The sequence below is a fragment of the Canis lupus genome, chromosome 23 (genome assembly GCF_003254725.2).
Source record: "Canis lupus dingo isolate Sandy chromosome 23, ASM325472v2, whole genome shotgun sequence".
NCBI lineage: Eukaryota > Metazoa > Chordata > Mammalia > Carnivora > Canidae > Canis > Canis lupus.
Genome location: NC_064265.1, coordinates 37825736 through 37841722, shown reverse-complemented (window position 1 = coordinate 37841722; position 15987 = coordinate 37825736). Strand labels below are relative to the sequence as shown.

The 15987-nt window shown below is 38.4% G+C and overlaps 1 protein-coding gene across 12 annotated transcripts in view; it reads left to right on the top strand.

Moving 5' to 3' along the window:
• The window catches only part of TFDP2 (transcription factor Dp-2), a 167121-nt gene that overhangs the window by 138584 nt on the left and 12550 nt on the right, over window positions 1–15987 (top strand). For 7 of the 12 annotated variants that reach the window (XM_049099896.1, XM_049099898.1, XM_049099900.1 and 4 more), the window contains 5 exons: window positions 963–1109; window positions 3390–3458; window positions 7690–7841; window positions 11234–11400; window positions 15706–15811. In XM_049099896.1, the coding sequence (XP_048955853.1) occupies window positions 963–1109; window positions 3390–3458; window positions 7690–7841; window positions 11234–11400; window positions 15706–15811 (641 nt within the window). The remainder of the gene's footprint in view (window positions 1–962; window positions 1110–3389; window positions 3459–7689; window positions 7842–11233; window positions 11401–15705; window positions 15812–15987) is intronic. The other 5 variants (XM_049099899.1, XM_049099897.1, XM_049099903.1 and 2 more) reach the window with 1 other exon arrangement.

Genomic DNA, 15987 nt, shown 5'->3' with positions numbered 1-15987 from the left:
AGGAGCTACTTGTCCATAATAAAATAAGGGACTTTTTCCACAATCTAAGTTTAACACAGTCTCCTTCATTGAAAAAATCTTGCTACGGGGATGCCTGAGTGGCTCAGTGGTTGAGCATCGGCCTTTGGCTCAGGGCGTGATCCCAGTCCCAGGATTGAGTCCCGCATTGGGCTCCCTGTGAGGAGCCTGCTTCTCTCTCTGCCTATGTCTCTCTCTCTCTCTCTCTCTCTCTCTCATGAATAAATAAATAAAATCTTTTTTTAAAAAATCTTGCTACCAAAGAAAGAAAAAAAAATCAGCTGAAGTAAACAGTATGCTTATTGATCTTTGTGATGACATTTTGGTGCAAGTTCGCTATTTTCATTGTAGACTAGTAACAGTTTACAGATCAGCACGGACTTGGACCACATACTTGAAAAGCACGGTTTACCTAGAGCTTAAAACATGCATCCTTGACTTTTCAAAGTCTCATATCCCCCAGACAATGGAGAGGTTTAGCTCGCTTTAACTAACAACTCCATTACCCCTTTCTGATATAATACTATTGTCATGTATGTTAGTTCTATATTCTTGATTCCACAAGACATTATTGTTTTATAAACTGAGTGTTAATTGGGATATACCCGTATATTTATCTTTTGAGTTGGTCTTCATTCCATCCTACATCTCCAAACTCCCATCTTGGATCCCATCCATCTTCCTTCTCCCAAAAGAAGGCCCTTTAGTATTTTTAAATTTAGATCTGTTGGTAACATAATCTTTATTTTTTAGATTGTATTATGTTTTAGATTGTTTGAAAGTATATTTATCTCATCTTTGCTCTTGAAGGATATTTTCACTGGGTATAGAATTCTTTAAGCACTCTAAAGATATTATAATAATAATATTAAACAGGATATCTTAATATCCTGTGACTGTATCTTAACCTTTGCAATTTATCACTCATTAAAAATACTTTTTAGCAGGCTTATGATCAGAAGAATATTAGGAGAAGAGTTTATGATGCTTTAAATGTGCTAATGGCAATGAACATAATTTCAAAGGAAAAAAAAGAAATCAAGTGGATTGGCTTGCCTACCAATTCTGCTCAGGAATGTCAAAATCTTGAGGTAAGTGAGGAAACTGTTTTTAGATAGTAGTTTGCTTTATTTTACCTAAGATGCATTTTAATTTAGAAATGCATATATTAAAATATTTCTAATTATTCTCGTATACTATGTCTTTTTTTTTTTAACAGACTCTTCTGTGTAGAATTTTAGAACTGGAAGGAGATTTAGCAAGGTATATACTTTGATGAAACTGAGGGACACAGAAATTAATTGACTTGATTTTTACAGTTTCTTAGATAAGATTTTTATTTTATTCTAGCTTAATTCTGAGCACTCTACTAAGAAGTTTTGGACAATTCATGAATAGAAATATCTTATTTGATGAAATGCTTGCTATAGGGATACAAAACAAAAGGAAACTGGCTGTTTACCTTTTGTGTTTAAACTTTTATCTTTGACTCTCACATCAGTGGCAACAGAATGGTATTTCATCTGTATCTTTATCAGAAAGGATAGAATGTTCAGCTTCTATGATTTTTAGGATGATATGTGCAAAAACAGCTTTTATGGGTGCCTCAGTGGCTCAGTTGGTTAAGCGTCTACCTTTTGTTCAGGTCGTGATCTCAGGGTCCCAGGATTGAGTCCCATATCAGTCCCCCTGTCCCTCTGCTCATGTTCTCTCTTGTGTGCGCGCGCTCTCTCTCTCTCTCTCTCTCTCCCCCCCCCCGTCTTTCAAATAAAATCCAAAAACCAAAACAAACAAAAAAATTTTTTATTCCATTAACTTTAATCATTATAGACAATTTTTCCTATATGAGCATGTACTCTGACCTACTGGTTTTAAATTGATTTGACATACTTATACTATAATGGCCATAAATGGAATAAATTGAGGTTAAATAGAGTTTCTGGCAATAAATATGGTTGATTTCTTGTTTTTCTCAGCCCTTTTCCCCTCATCAAATCAAAACTTACTTGGTATAACTTGTGGGTGGAGGGAGAAATTAGACATTCGTCAGAAGTTGTAGAATATTATCCATATTCTACAATGGAAATGACCTCCTTTTCTCCTTCTGATAGAGTGGAATTTAAGGATCATTTTTATTACCAGTAATATTAAGCTGATAACTAAGCCTCAATAAGCAAAAATTTGTTAGTCCCATAAGCATGTTCCGTATACAAGTAGGAATTATATATTGAATATGTAGGCTATCTGTATTAGGAGCAATGTCCATTTAAAAGTCAATTAAAAAAAAAAAAATAAAAAATAAAAAATAAAAAAAAAAAAAAGTCAATTAAACTGGGGATCCCTGGGTGGCTCAGCGGTTTGGCGCCTGCCTTTGGCCCGGGGCGCGATCCTGGAGTCCCGGGATCGAGTCCCAGTCGGGCTCCCGGCATGGAGCCTGCTTCTCCCTCTGCCTGTGTCTCTGTCTCTCTCTTTCTGTCTATCATGAATAAATAAATAAAATCTTAAAAAAAAAATAAAGCCATTTAAACTGAGATCTTAAATGAGATCTTACCTCATTCTTCAGGTTAGGGGTAATATAGGAAAGTAATTAATAGGAGGGCCTCTGGAACCAAATAGTTTAGGTTCAAATCCTGACTCTTAACATTCACGAACTATGTGACCTTGGGCAGTTACTTCACCCTCTATGCCTCCATTTCCTTACATGCAAAATGGGTAACAACAGTACTTTACCTCATAGAGTTTTGTGAAGATGCATTAAGATGATGTGTAAAGGAAAAAAAAAAGATGTGTGTGAAGTGCTTAGTTGAGTTGCTGACACACAGAGTAAGTCTTCACTAAGTGTTAGCTATGATTCTGATTAGAATTGAGTAAGAAATAGCAACAAGTACTGCATACCAAGATTTTATTAAGTGGATGGATTTCATTATTGATAATAGTTGCCACAATTCTGTTATCGTGCCTACTTGCTTACCCTAACTCCTGCTTCCCAAAAAGGTGTGATATGCCTTAATTGATATTGATAGTTAAAATGGATTGAGTTTTAAGGAAAAAAAAATTTAAGAGTTATTTATTTATCTGAGAGAGAGAGAGAGAGAACACAAAGCATGAGCAGGGAGAGGGGCAGAGGGAAATAAAGAGGGGGAGAAACCCAAACAGATTCTCTGCACTGAGCCTAGAGCCCAATGTGGGGCTCGATCCCACAACCCTGAGATTATGACCTGAGCCAAAACCAAGAGTTGGACTCTTAACCGACTGAGCCACCCAGGCACCCCTGGGGAAAATTCTTGATATCTCAGAATTGGAACCAGGAAAGTGAGCTGTACTTTATACTTTCCATATGTTCATGATATTTTGTAACTTATGTTTTAAAGATAGAGAAGCAGAGGAGGATAGAACGGATAAAGCAGAAGCGGGCCCAGCTGCAAGAACTTCTCCTGCAGGTATAGATGCTGGGATGGTTTTCATTCTTTTCCCTGCCTATATTCTACTGCTCTCCTTACTTGCATTTAGAATCAGTGTTTTCTACTTTGGGTCCCTTTTGAGTAGTGTCCGATGGGACCAATCTGGGGCGGCCTTCTCTTCATCTGTGCTCACCACCATCCACATGGTCTGCCTTTAAGATGGTTGGTTCTGTCTCTCACCATCATCATGGCCCCATGGCATGTCACCTGCCCTGTGTGTGACTTACATGACACAGCGATTTACTTCTGACCTTTATTCTGAATAGAAACTCAGGTCCTTTTGTATGTGTTTATTTTAGCAATTTAGAATATAAAGAAGTAAGACTAGTTGAACTTCAGGCACTTTGAGTAAGATAATCAAATCCACCTATAATGACTTATTATCTATAAACAACGGAATAATATGTGGTGATTCAGTAAGCTTCATAGAAATACCAAAAGTTAAAAATGCATTTCTTTTTAAGAAAATTTGCTTTTATAGTGTAATAAGGATCCCTGTATTTATACTGTTTTGGATAACTGCCTAGAATTTGGATGGTTTTTTAAAATATAATAGAGCCGATTTATAAAAATCATATGAGATAAAATCACATGGACTTTTGTAAATTTTATTTTCGGTAATTGCAGTTGCTGTAAAAATTCATTTGAGCAGTACACTGGGGTCATTTTCAGAGCAATCAGAAACCCTTTTAAAATGAACCAGAGGGTCTTTATGCTTTTTTTTTTAATCAGCAAATTGTCTTTATATGAAAAGCTTCCAAACACTCATAAAATCCACTTTGATTTGACAGCCGTTAGAACCTATTTAATTTTTGATGTAATCCATTTTTTTCAGAAATAAAGGTAACAGTTAAATTATCAAATATCGTAGTAGGGTTTTTCCAAAACACTCCCTTGATCTAATGGACAGAGTATGTGAGGTATTCTTAAATACTCCACATTTTTGTTTTTCCCTTTCTAGATAGTTACATGTGTTCTTTTTATTTTACGTTCATGTATAAATCAGAGCAGCAAGAGAAAACCGTTTAGCCCTTGCAGAGACCTATATATGACCTGGGAAGGAAGTAGGAAAGGAAGTAGAAGAGCAAGGGCAAAAGAGTAGCAGCAGATAGAGCAGAGATTGCCCAAACACAGCATACTCCAAAGGCGAAGTTCCACCCTGATGAGGCCATTTCTTTCTTCCTCATTGTGTTCCGTGTCTGCTTTTCACTCTGAGCCCTGGAGGACCTACCTGAGGAGCTAGGGCTGGAATGAGCACTTTATATGTTTTTTCATACTGAATTTCCAAATAAGGTTTTGTTTGAAAAGAGTATTCCACAGCTTATAAAACAGAACAAAAAACTTGAAAGCTGATTGTTTATTCCTTTGCTCCTCTCTCTGCAAGTCTGCCTCCTGCGACCTGGCCTGCCAGGCACTAGCTTCTAATCCATGCTGTCCCTTCCTTCCCCCAGCTGCCGATGCTGTCCCTATGCCCACACGGCTCCCTGCTAGCTCACACTCCCTCACTGCTATGCCAGGCCTTCCTCAGGTTCCCTCAGAGCCTACCTTCATGGGACCTTCCTTCATGACCTACCTTCATTCTAGAGCTTGATTTTTGGCATAGCGTTCATGAAAAACCTGTCTATTAGTATACCCACAATAATTTGCTTCTCGAAAAGAATGGTGCTAAGCACGGTCACCGTCCTGTCTGTGGGACGTTCACATCCCTAGATAGCCTTCATAAAGAATGAACTTGAATATTTTTTCCTCTGCTTATCTTTGTACAGTGAACACTGTATTTTTTAAGTCCTAAATTTATTTTCCTTTTGTATGTCTCAAACCAGATATTTCTAAATTTCAACCCAGGGGCAACCTAGCTGTCAACATTTAAAAAGTAGGTCTCTCTTAATATTAAAGTGAAACCCAAAGTATAACTGGAAACAACTACTCTCTGGTCTTCTGGTAGACATACATACAGCTTATTTCCTGCTGTGTTGTGCATCTCTCAAAAGCTGTCACTGACAGTAAATTAAACATGTCCCTGAACATTAGTAATTTACCCTGGCAAAGCTAGCTTGATTTTTAACAAGTCAGTGTCACCACTCACATCACATGACACAGGTAAGTTTTACTTACATGGCACCATTTCTCATTTATCCTTGGTAATGTAGAAGAGGAATGGTGTGAGTAGATGATATCTATAGGTAATCCAGATACCCTACTTTTCTCTATATAACTGGCCCTACCAGCCCTTAAACCTTTTCCAGGGCTATTAATACATAGCAAAATGAATGGCTGAGCCTGCCCTGTGTTCAGCTTCTGAAATTGATGTTAATGAACCTGGAAAAGAACAAAAGGCTGAAGGAAATCAATCAAAGGTCAACGAAGGAAATGAATCCAAAACAAACGGGACGTGATTTTTCTTTTTACTATCAAAATAACATTATATGTGTTTTTACTGCTTTCTTGGCCTGAAAAAATCTTTGATGTACTATTAAATGTACACAGTATTGAATAGTGAGTCATAAATATATAAGAACTCTGATTTATCACTGTTGATATTCCCTCCCAGGCATGACCCTGCCATTGGCACTAGGTCCACAAAGCTAGGGCAAAGTATGACATCATCTCCTGAGATGCTTTTTCTAGTAGAAGGGAAGAGAATCTAAGCAGAAGTATCCAAACATTTCATTCCTTGTCTCAGTCTTACAGTATCAGTAGCATTTTTTTCAACATTAAATATATTAAGCAAAGAATATAAAACAGCCTTCATTCTTTACCAGCAGAAAATAATGAAGTCTGACTTAAGTAATGTTTGATCGTATTGATAACTGGTAAATGTTTTGATTGTGATTGGTACTGCTGGTGATTTTTGGACACACTGTTAGGGCTAGAATAAATTGGTGTCCCTTCTGTTTTGTGCATTTTAGGAGTAAATTTTTACTTTCTAGGGATAGTACCCAGTCATTTTAAGATAAAAATAATCTTAAACTTTTGTTAAGGCTCAGAACCTAAAATAAATAATCCTAGGGTAAGAGTGCTAAAACATAGAAAGTCACTTAAATTCATCACTACTGGATGAGAAGATGGGACACACCAATAAAAGGGAATGAGTGGATCTGACTTTAGGAATATTTAAAACCACTCTTTCATGAGCAGATGAAAAAGTTGAATTGCATAGTCTTTCTAGCTATGGAATTCTCTGAAACGTTTGCCTTATTAAAAGGGGGTGGGCAGTCACTTCTATGACTTGCAAATAATGGGTATAACTAAAAATAGCAAGATTCAGGATAAAAATGCAGGCCTTGATATAAGTGCTAACCTTCAGTTTCTTGTCTGGAAGATATCAGGTGCGGGGGGTGAGTTGGGCCAGATCCCAGCTATGCCCTGAGGATGCAGGAGTTCTGTGGAGGTACCCTAGAAACCTAAGGGGTGAGTGAGGGCAGAGCCAGCTGGGCTCCGGACTCCCTGCCCCACTGCAGCCAGGCACAGCAGTACTACTTTTATCTGTTTTATATGGTGTCCCATAGATTTCATTTGACGAAAAGTTTGCATATCCTGAGCTAGACAATCTAAAAGGTGTATTTAACCCCAAACTCCCAAGAGTCTGTGTTAGATAAATGGGAAATATGGGATCCCTGGGTGGCGCAGCGGTTTGGCGCCTGCCTTTGGCCCAGGGCGCGATCCTGGAGACCCAGGATCGAATCCCACGTCGGGCTCCCGGTGCATGGAGCCTGCTTCTCCCTCTGCCTGTGTCTCTGCCTCTCTCTCTCTCTCTCTCTCTGTGTGACTATCATAAATAAATAAAAATTAAAAAAAAAAAAGTTAAGATAAATGGGAAATATAAGTTCACTTAGTATCACTTTCTCTGTGTCACTCTAAGAAGAGTTGCAAGAGCTGCTGGGCTCTCCCAGATTTGTAAGATCCTGTGTCTATGGGTGATGGGAGTCATAGGTCCCATTATTTATATTAGGATGATGTTAGACATCATTTAAAATTCATTTATGTTTTTTCCCTTCATTCATGTATGTTTTTTCCCTTGAAATGTGTCTGAGTTAGATCATTCTAATCTTTTCTTTTTTACTATTTAATTTTAATTAACTAATAGGTAGACAGCCTCTTTAAACTCTTTAATTTTAAACTATTCCTTAAATGCATTTATTTTAATTCATTTAATTCCAAATCACTTATTCACTTTAAATGACCATATTCTTTTTATTGATCATTACAGCAAATCGCTTTCAAAAACCTGGTTCAGCGAAATCGGCAAAATGAACAACAGAACCAGGGCCCTCCGGCTCTGAACTCCACCATTCAGCTGCCATTTATAATCATCAATACAAGCAGAAAAACAGTCATAGATTGCAGCATCTCCAGTGACAAGTGAGTGGAGAACTAGGGGAGGACTGTAGGGCCAGCCTCCTGTTAACACATTCCTAGCATTTGCAACATAAAGAAGGGTGTACTTCGTTATCTGAGCCCCCGGGCAGGCTGGGCTGACCTCCTTGGGGCATGGGAAATACCTTCGCTGATGGACTGCTGCCATCTACTAGTGCATTCTTCATCACTCACCCTCTGCAGCCCCCTGTCTTGTGCCTGGCTCTGTGCTGCCTATACTATACGCATAGTGGAGCCTGGACCCCAGCCAGGATGTGCATGTATGTACACTCTGTGGGAACCCTGGGCAAGTAACTGCCTCAAAGTAGACCATCAGTGAGGGCCTGGGACAAGGTAGTTTTCCTGGTGATTCACTTGCATAGTTTATTGTGGAAATATTTTAGGTCAACATGTGGCATTAGGGCAGTTTCTTTGTTTTTCTGGTTTGCTCTATGGTATTGGAGTATGCTTCTGCTTATGAATGAATGGGCATGAAAATGCTAGGTGCATTGTCTGCTTTCTTTTTTTATTTATTTTATAACTAGAAGTTTATACCTTTTGACCACCTTCACCCATTTCATCCACCTCTGGCAACCAATAGTCTGTTCTCTGCATCTGTGACTTCATTTTTTTTTTTTTTTTTTTAGATTCCATATATAAGGGAGATTATACAGTACTTGTCTTTCTCTGTCATCTTATTTCAGTGAGGAGAATTCCCTCAAGGTCCACCCATGTTGTTGCAAATGTCAGAATTTCCTTCTTTTTTATGGCCAGATATTCCATTTGTACACACTCAGATAACAGACATACTCTACATTTACTTTCTTTGTCCATATGTCAGAAGACAGGTTGGTTCTGTATCTTGGCTATTATAAATAATGCTGCAGTGAACATGGGGGTGCAGGTATCTTTGTGAAATAGTGATCTTATTTCCTTCAGATATATGCCCACAAGTGAAATAGCTGGATCATGTGGTAGTTCTGTTTTTAATTTTTTGAGAAACATTCATACTGTTTTCCATCGCGGCTACACCAATTTACAATCCCACCAGCATTTTTTTACATTTTAACTAAAGTTGATGATACTTATCATAGCAAGTGAGCAATGGCACAGTTTTTAAAATACTACTAGTTAATTTGTAACTTATTTTACTCTTCATGAAAATAGCAGTGATCTTCAGGCTGTGACCAGTATCCTGAGATATTTAAGGGAATAAGGTGTGGAGTGAGAAAGACCTAAGTGTGGATTGGGGCTCCCCCATTTAGCTGCTTCAGAGCAATGTTCTGAAGAACAAAAGAGGATGATTCCAAAGCCTCTATCACATCCTACTAGCCTTGTGAGGATTAAATACGATGATGTCTATAAAGGTTTTGACCCAAGGCAAGCACTTTATAAATATTAGCTGCTGTCACAAGGAGTCAGCATATAATTTATTGACCAAATTGGGATCCATTTGAAAGTAAAAGAGTGCTCAGTAATCACATCAGTCCCACAGGCATAGTCTAAGACTGTCCAGGGAGACTTCGGCCTCTGGTCTCCTTAGAGCTACGGCATGGCCCTTGGGCTTTCCTTCCCTTGTCTTTTCCACTCTTTTCTCAGGCAGTGTTGCTTCCCCTCTTTATCTTGATTGCATACAGAGATTCTAGGTCACTTAAATAAGAAGGTGCCAAAAGAAAAAAAAAAAAAAAAACAGTGAGCAAGGATCTCAAAAGTATTTGATAATTAAGACTATAGACATAAAAATAGTATGAAGTCAGAAGATCCATTTTTCAGTTTTTCCTCTAGCTACATAGTTTCTTAACCTTTCTGAGAACTGGATGCTTCCTCCTCAAAAGTAGGATTTATAGTATTTAACTTGCTGATTTTCAAAAGTTGTAGATAAATCTTAAAGAACCCAGCCCAGTGGTCAGTAAATGGTACGTGTCTATATTATTATTCACACAATTGCAGAATCTTCACAAAAACCTACATCTTACAGGGACTATTAACATATTCTCATAAAACTGAGACTCCTGGAGAATGTTTAACGTATTTTCAGGAGAAACAGTCTTAGAATTCTAGTTCCTCTCTCCAGTCAGCCTCTTGTTTTGTGAGGGATTATTAAATTCTCTTCATCCCTTAGTCTTCCAAGCCTAAAAAGAGTAGCAGGAAGATCTGGGAACCATTGGCCTAAGGGAATTATGGATTCTGTTTGTCCCAGGCTGGGACCTGGTAAGGTTTCCATCCCTATGTAGGTGGTTACTGACTCATGCCCTTTCCCAGCCCAACTTAGTGTAGGGAAGGAGGCTGTGAGCAGCTTGTAGAAGCTTGTTACTCAAAGTAGGTCCTAAAGCCTTGTCTTTCAGTTACTTTGTTGATACAATCTTTTCCTCTTAATTAGCCTTGAGGCTCTTCACAATGGGGATTAAATTTACAAAACCATCTGCTTTTAACATTTACCAGGAATCATCTCCTTGACAGGCACATGCTTCAAATTTTTTGTGTGTTTTTCACTGAAAATTTGTTAATGTCCTTTATTCACATTTATATAATACTTCAGACTATTTAAACATGGTATTTCATTTTAAATTGTAATTTTTGCCCTGACCTAAAATCTAGCATGAATTATTTTACCTTCATGTGATTTTAATAAGAATTTTATGACAATATAAACCCACCACTGTGCCAAAACATTCATCTGCACTCAGTCCCTGTGCAACTGAGGCCTATGGGTAAAGGTGCCCCAGGGCCCAGCCTAGGAGTCAAAAGGACTGTGTTTTTTTGAAACATTGTACAGGGCAGCTGGGCATTCTGATTTGGTACTTTTCAAGGACATTTGTAAATGTGCACTTTTTCCTTAAGTCATTTATTTCACTTCTTAGGCTCGCAAGACAGGATTTGGGTTTTGGTTTGTTTGTGAAAAGTCTTCCACTTATTGCTTATCTAAATTCTATAGCTTGACACTTGACTCAGGAAAATGAAGTAAGCATCCAAAATAGTTCATTGGTTTTTTTTTTCTCTCTCTCAAACCTGATAGGCCAACTCATAGTAGGGATGTCATATATTATACTAAACTGAAAAGTCTTCCTTAATAATTTGTCTTCTGTGACAAAACTGTAGCCAACTTTGAAAGTGTTGGCTTTACACCAGAGTTTCTGTTCCCTGTTTGTAACAACTGAAGTTTATGGACTCCTATTATTTGTCATAGGAAAACTGTTTTAGTTGGGAAAGTGTCTTCTTTGAGATGTCATTTCCCCCTGAACACAGCAGAATGACTGTTACTGCTCTCAACAGTGACAGTTCCTAGTACTATAACTGAATTTAGGCCCTCATTCTTGCGTGTAATGTACAAAGTACAACACTATGCAGACCTCCCCTATACCACTGAAACCCCATACTAACTTTGTTTTCTGATACAGGTTTGAATATCTTTTTAATTTTGACAACACCTTTGAGATCCATGATGACATAGAAGTGCTGAAACGAATGGGAATGTCCTTTGGCCTGGAGTCAGGCAAATGCTCTCTGGAAGATCTGAAACTTGCTAAATCATTGGTGCCAAAGGCATTAGAAGGTTATATCACAGGTATGTTAACTAACACTTTTCACATGTTGTCCCTGACTCCATGTCAAACCTAAACCTGTTAAAACCTTCCTCATAGAAAATTAAAGTCCACTGTATGCCCACCTTACATTCTGTGCCCTTGAAACGTAACCATTCTCTTGAATTGCTTATTTATCATCATTTATTTTTCTTTAGAGAGATATAAATGCAAATATAGTAAACTGGAAGCAACTTATTGTTTAATTTTACTTATTTCTGACCTTATATAAATGTATATATTTATATGTGTGTGTGTGTGTGTGTGTGAGATATATATATTCTTTAGTGATACAGGTTTTTTCCACTCAACGTGATCTTTTCATTCATTCATATGGTTTAATGTGGCTGTAATTCATACATTTTTACTGTTGTACAGACCTCCATTATATGGCTGTATCACAACTTGTTTATTCATTTTGCTGATGATAAACCTTTTAGTTTTGTTTCCAATTTCTTGATGTTAAAAAACAGTGCTACTGGGATCCCTGGGTGGCTCAGTGGTTTGGCGCCTGCCTTTGGCCCAGGGCGTGATCCTGGAGTCTCCAGATCGAGTCCCATGTCAGGCTCCTGGCATGGTGCCTGCTTCTCCCTCTGCCTATGTCTCTGCCCACCCCCACCCCCCCGCCATGTCTATCATGAATAAATAAAATCTTTAAAAAAAAAAAACAAAAAACAAAAAACAGTGCTACTTTGAACATTCCTATAACAATAGCATAGTACCCACCTGCCAGTGTAAAGCATGAGATTACTGGGTCAGAAGTCCATGCAGCTTCAGCTTCACTAGATGATGCCAGAACTTTTAAATTTGACTTCACAAGTTACATTCTCACCTGCAGGGTGCAAGTGTTCCATTTGCCCAATCAGGTAGATGTGAAATGGTATCCTAATTTTTTTTTATTGAGATTTAATTCACATACCATATAATTCACCATTTTATGGTATGTACAATTCAGTGGTATTTAGTATATTCACAAGGTTATGTAATCATCACTAATTCTAAAACATTTTTCATCACTTCAAAAAGAAAAAGAAACCCCATATACATTAACAGTCACTCCCTATTCCCCCATTCCTCCCAGCCCTAGGCAACTACTAATCTGCTTTGTCACTATGGATTTGCCTATTCTGGACATTTCATATAGATGGAATCACACACTATGTAGTCTTTGTGATTGACTTCTTTTACTTAGCATTGTGTCTTCAAGGTTCATCTCTTCTCATTGCCATTGTATGAATAATAGCACATTTTATCTATCCATTCATTAGTTGGTAGACATTTGGATTGCTTCCGCTTTTGGCTATCATGAATGATGCTGCTATAAACATTCTTGTACATATTTTTGTGTGATCATAAGTTTCACCTCTTTTGGTCATGTACCTAGTAGTACGATTTCTGGGTCGTATGATAACTGTGTGTAACATTTTGAATAACTGCCAAATTATTTTTCAAAAGCATGTGTACAAAATTACAATCCTACCAGCTTGTCCACATCCTTCTCAAAACTTGTTATTGCCCATCCTTTTTATTATTGCTATCCTTGTAGGTGTGAGGTAGTATTTTACTGTGGTTTTATTTTACATTTTCCTAAGCACTAATGGTGCTAAGCATCTTTTTGTGTGCTTATTGACCACTTGTAGATCTTCCTTGCAGAAATGTCTGTTCAGATCCTTTGCCCGTTTTTGCATCAGGTTGTCTTTATTATGAGTTTTAAAGAGTATACCGACTACACTTGAAAACAAAAACTAAAGGATCCCTGGGTGGCTCGGCGATTTAGCACCACTTTCAGCCCAGGGCCTGATCCTAGAGACCCGGGATCGAGTCCCATATCGGGCTTCCTGCATGGAGCCTGCTTCTCCCTCTGCCTGTGTCTCTGCCTCTCTCTCTCTCTCTCTCTGTCTCTCATGAATAAATAAATAAAATCTTTAATAATAATTTTTTTTAAGATTTTATTTTTAAATAATCTCTACACCCAATGTGGGGCTCAAACTAACAACCCAGAGATCAAGAGTCTCATGCTCACCAGTGAGCCAGCCAGGTTCCCCTCGTTCTTACTTTATTTTGCTTTAGGGTTTTGCCCCTTTGGTCAAAACACACGAGTTTGTTGATTGAGATTTGATTTCTGTTGGATTTGGTTCTTCAACCAGCGCCATCCACCTGCTGCAAGTGTGACCCCTTCTTCTTGTCCCTTAGCCAGCTTGCCCCTTGTTTTCACCCCCCACGCTTTGTTCTTCCCACTGTCTCCCAGAGTAGCCCTGCTGTTTTATTAGCAGCCCAGCCATTGTGGCAGTCCAGCAGGGGCTGAATAAAGGGTCTCAATAAATCATCAGAACTTTATTTTAGCTTATTCTCAGTGAAAAGCCTCAGGGCAATCAGGCAGGCTCTGTGGTTTTGGTCTCTTTGTGACTTCATTTGTAGGCTGGGAGATGGACTTTCTGGTGACTTTTAAAAAAAGAAATGCCTGTAGTGTGCAAAGGGGCAGAATGGCTCTTGAGTAAGATGGTGAGAACTATTGTGTGTATCTTACGATAATGTGAAAGAAATGTAGGCTTTTCAAAGCCATTGTAAGAAAGAAAATTTACTGTGTAATGCCCACAAACAAGTAAATAGCTGTGTTCTGACAGCAAGTTTCCATATATACTAATTGATATTTACCACAGGATTCTGGCTTTAATTTCATCTTGCACAAGCTTCTTATTTAATGTAGTTAAAGTCTGCTATTCTTCTTAGAATTGAAGTTTTTTTTTTTTTTTCACAGCTGCCTTAACTAGCCTATAAAGGAAAAGGTTCACAAGGCCATGGTAAAGTTAATGAAATCATTTCCTTTCCTCTTTTCCTACATAGGAAGCTTCTCTCTTGGTCACATGGTACCAGGATAGCAGAGTTTCTAATATAGTTTGGGGTTTTTTTTGTTTTGGTTTGTTTTTTTTTTTTTGCACAGGAATTAACAAAACTATTTTAGTGAACTTTAATAAAAGCTCATTACTAAATTGCACAGTCTTATTTTGTAATGTAAGTCAGAATTTCTTTTTAGGAATACATTTCTTTATTTTATTTAAATTCAGTTAGCCAACATACAGTACATCATTAGTTTCAGATGTAGTTTTCAATAATTCATCAGTTGCGATAGGAATACTTTCTAGAATTTCTTTAACCTCTTGTAAACTTGGTGTGAAAGAGACTATACTCATTCAGTAGCATTTAGATCTTACATGTCCCAGTCACTGCCTGCCTTGAGCTAAATTCTAGATACTGAGGCCAGTATTAATTAAAATTACAATAAGAATTTATCAGGGTTGTGATTGGAGAAATATGGTATATGCACAGAAAAGAATATTGCAAGGATACACCCAAAATATTTTATGCAGATTAAAACAGTAATGTCTGCTTCGCCTTCATTAAAAATTTGACTGCATGTGACCTTTTATTTATTTATTTTTTTTTAAGATTTATTTATTCGTGAGAGAGAGAGAGAGAGGCAGAGACACAGGCAGAGGGAGAAGCAGGTTCCACACAGGGAGCCCGACGCAGGACTAGATCCCAGGACTCCAGGATCACGCCCTGGGCCAAAGGCAGGCACTAAACCGCTGCACCACCCAGGGATCCCCACATGTGACCTTTTAAAATAAGGGCTAGTTGGGGTACCTGGGTGGTTCACTCTGCCTATGTCTCTGCCTCTCTGTGTTTCTCATTAATAATAAAATATTTTAAATAAATAAATAAATATTTTAAAAAATAACATAAGGGCTAGTGTGAGTTACAAAGCAAAGGATACCAGGAAAAAGAAATATATCTTTTATGAGTAACAACATTGAGTTTACTGAAGGGGCACGTGAAAAGCTTCTTACCTATTTCTCATTTAACTTTCTTTTTACCTGCTCCTGGGTTTGGCCTTTTACACCAGAGTCTTTGGTGGTGAGGACAGCAGGTGTCCAGGAATGGTGCAGTGATCACTGTACTCTCAGCTGCCCTCTCCAGGTCCTAATTAAGAAAAAAGATTGGGAGTCTGTGAGTGGTTTATATTTTATTGTTTTTGTGTGTGAGTGGTTTAATTTGAATTTTTCCTCACTGTCATCCGCCTTCCCAAATTTTTTTCCGGTTTTTACGTCCCAGAGATTTCCTTTTTCCAGGCCAAAGAAACGTGGGTTCTCCCCAGGGCAGGAGACTTACCTAGCTGTAATTTAGACCAGGCTCATGCCTTACCTCACCTGTGCTCCCTTCAACTGCAAGAGCAGCACCCACAGAGCTTGCAGCGCACCTACATCTTCTGTTTCTGTTTCTCCCTGTAGATATCTCCACAGGACCTTCTTGGTTAAATCAGGGACTACTTTTGAACTCTACTCAATCAGTCTCAAATTTAGACCTGACCACTGGTGCCACCTTGTCCCAATCAAGGTACGTATTTTTTCAGGGTTTAGAAAGAGAAGCCGTGAAGCCCTGCCCACACCCCCACCCCCACCCCCCCTGCAGGGGAGAGCCAGGTGTCACTGCTGGCCCAGGTCTTGAGCACATTTTGGCAGAGCTCCCCAGTGGCACCTCCTCTCCCATGTTTTTATTCCGACATTTTACAA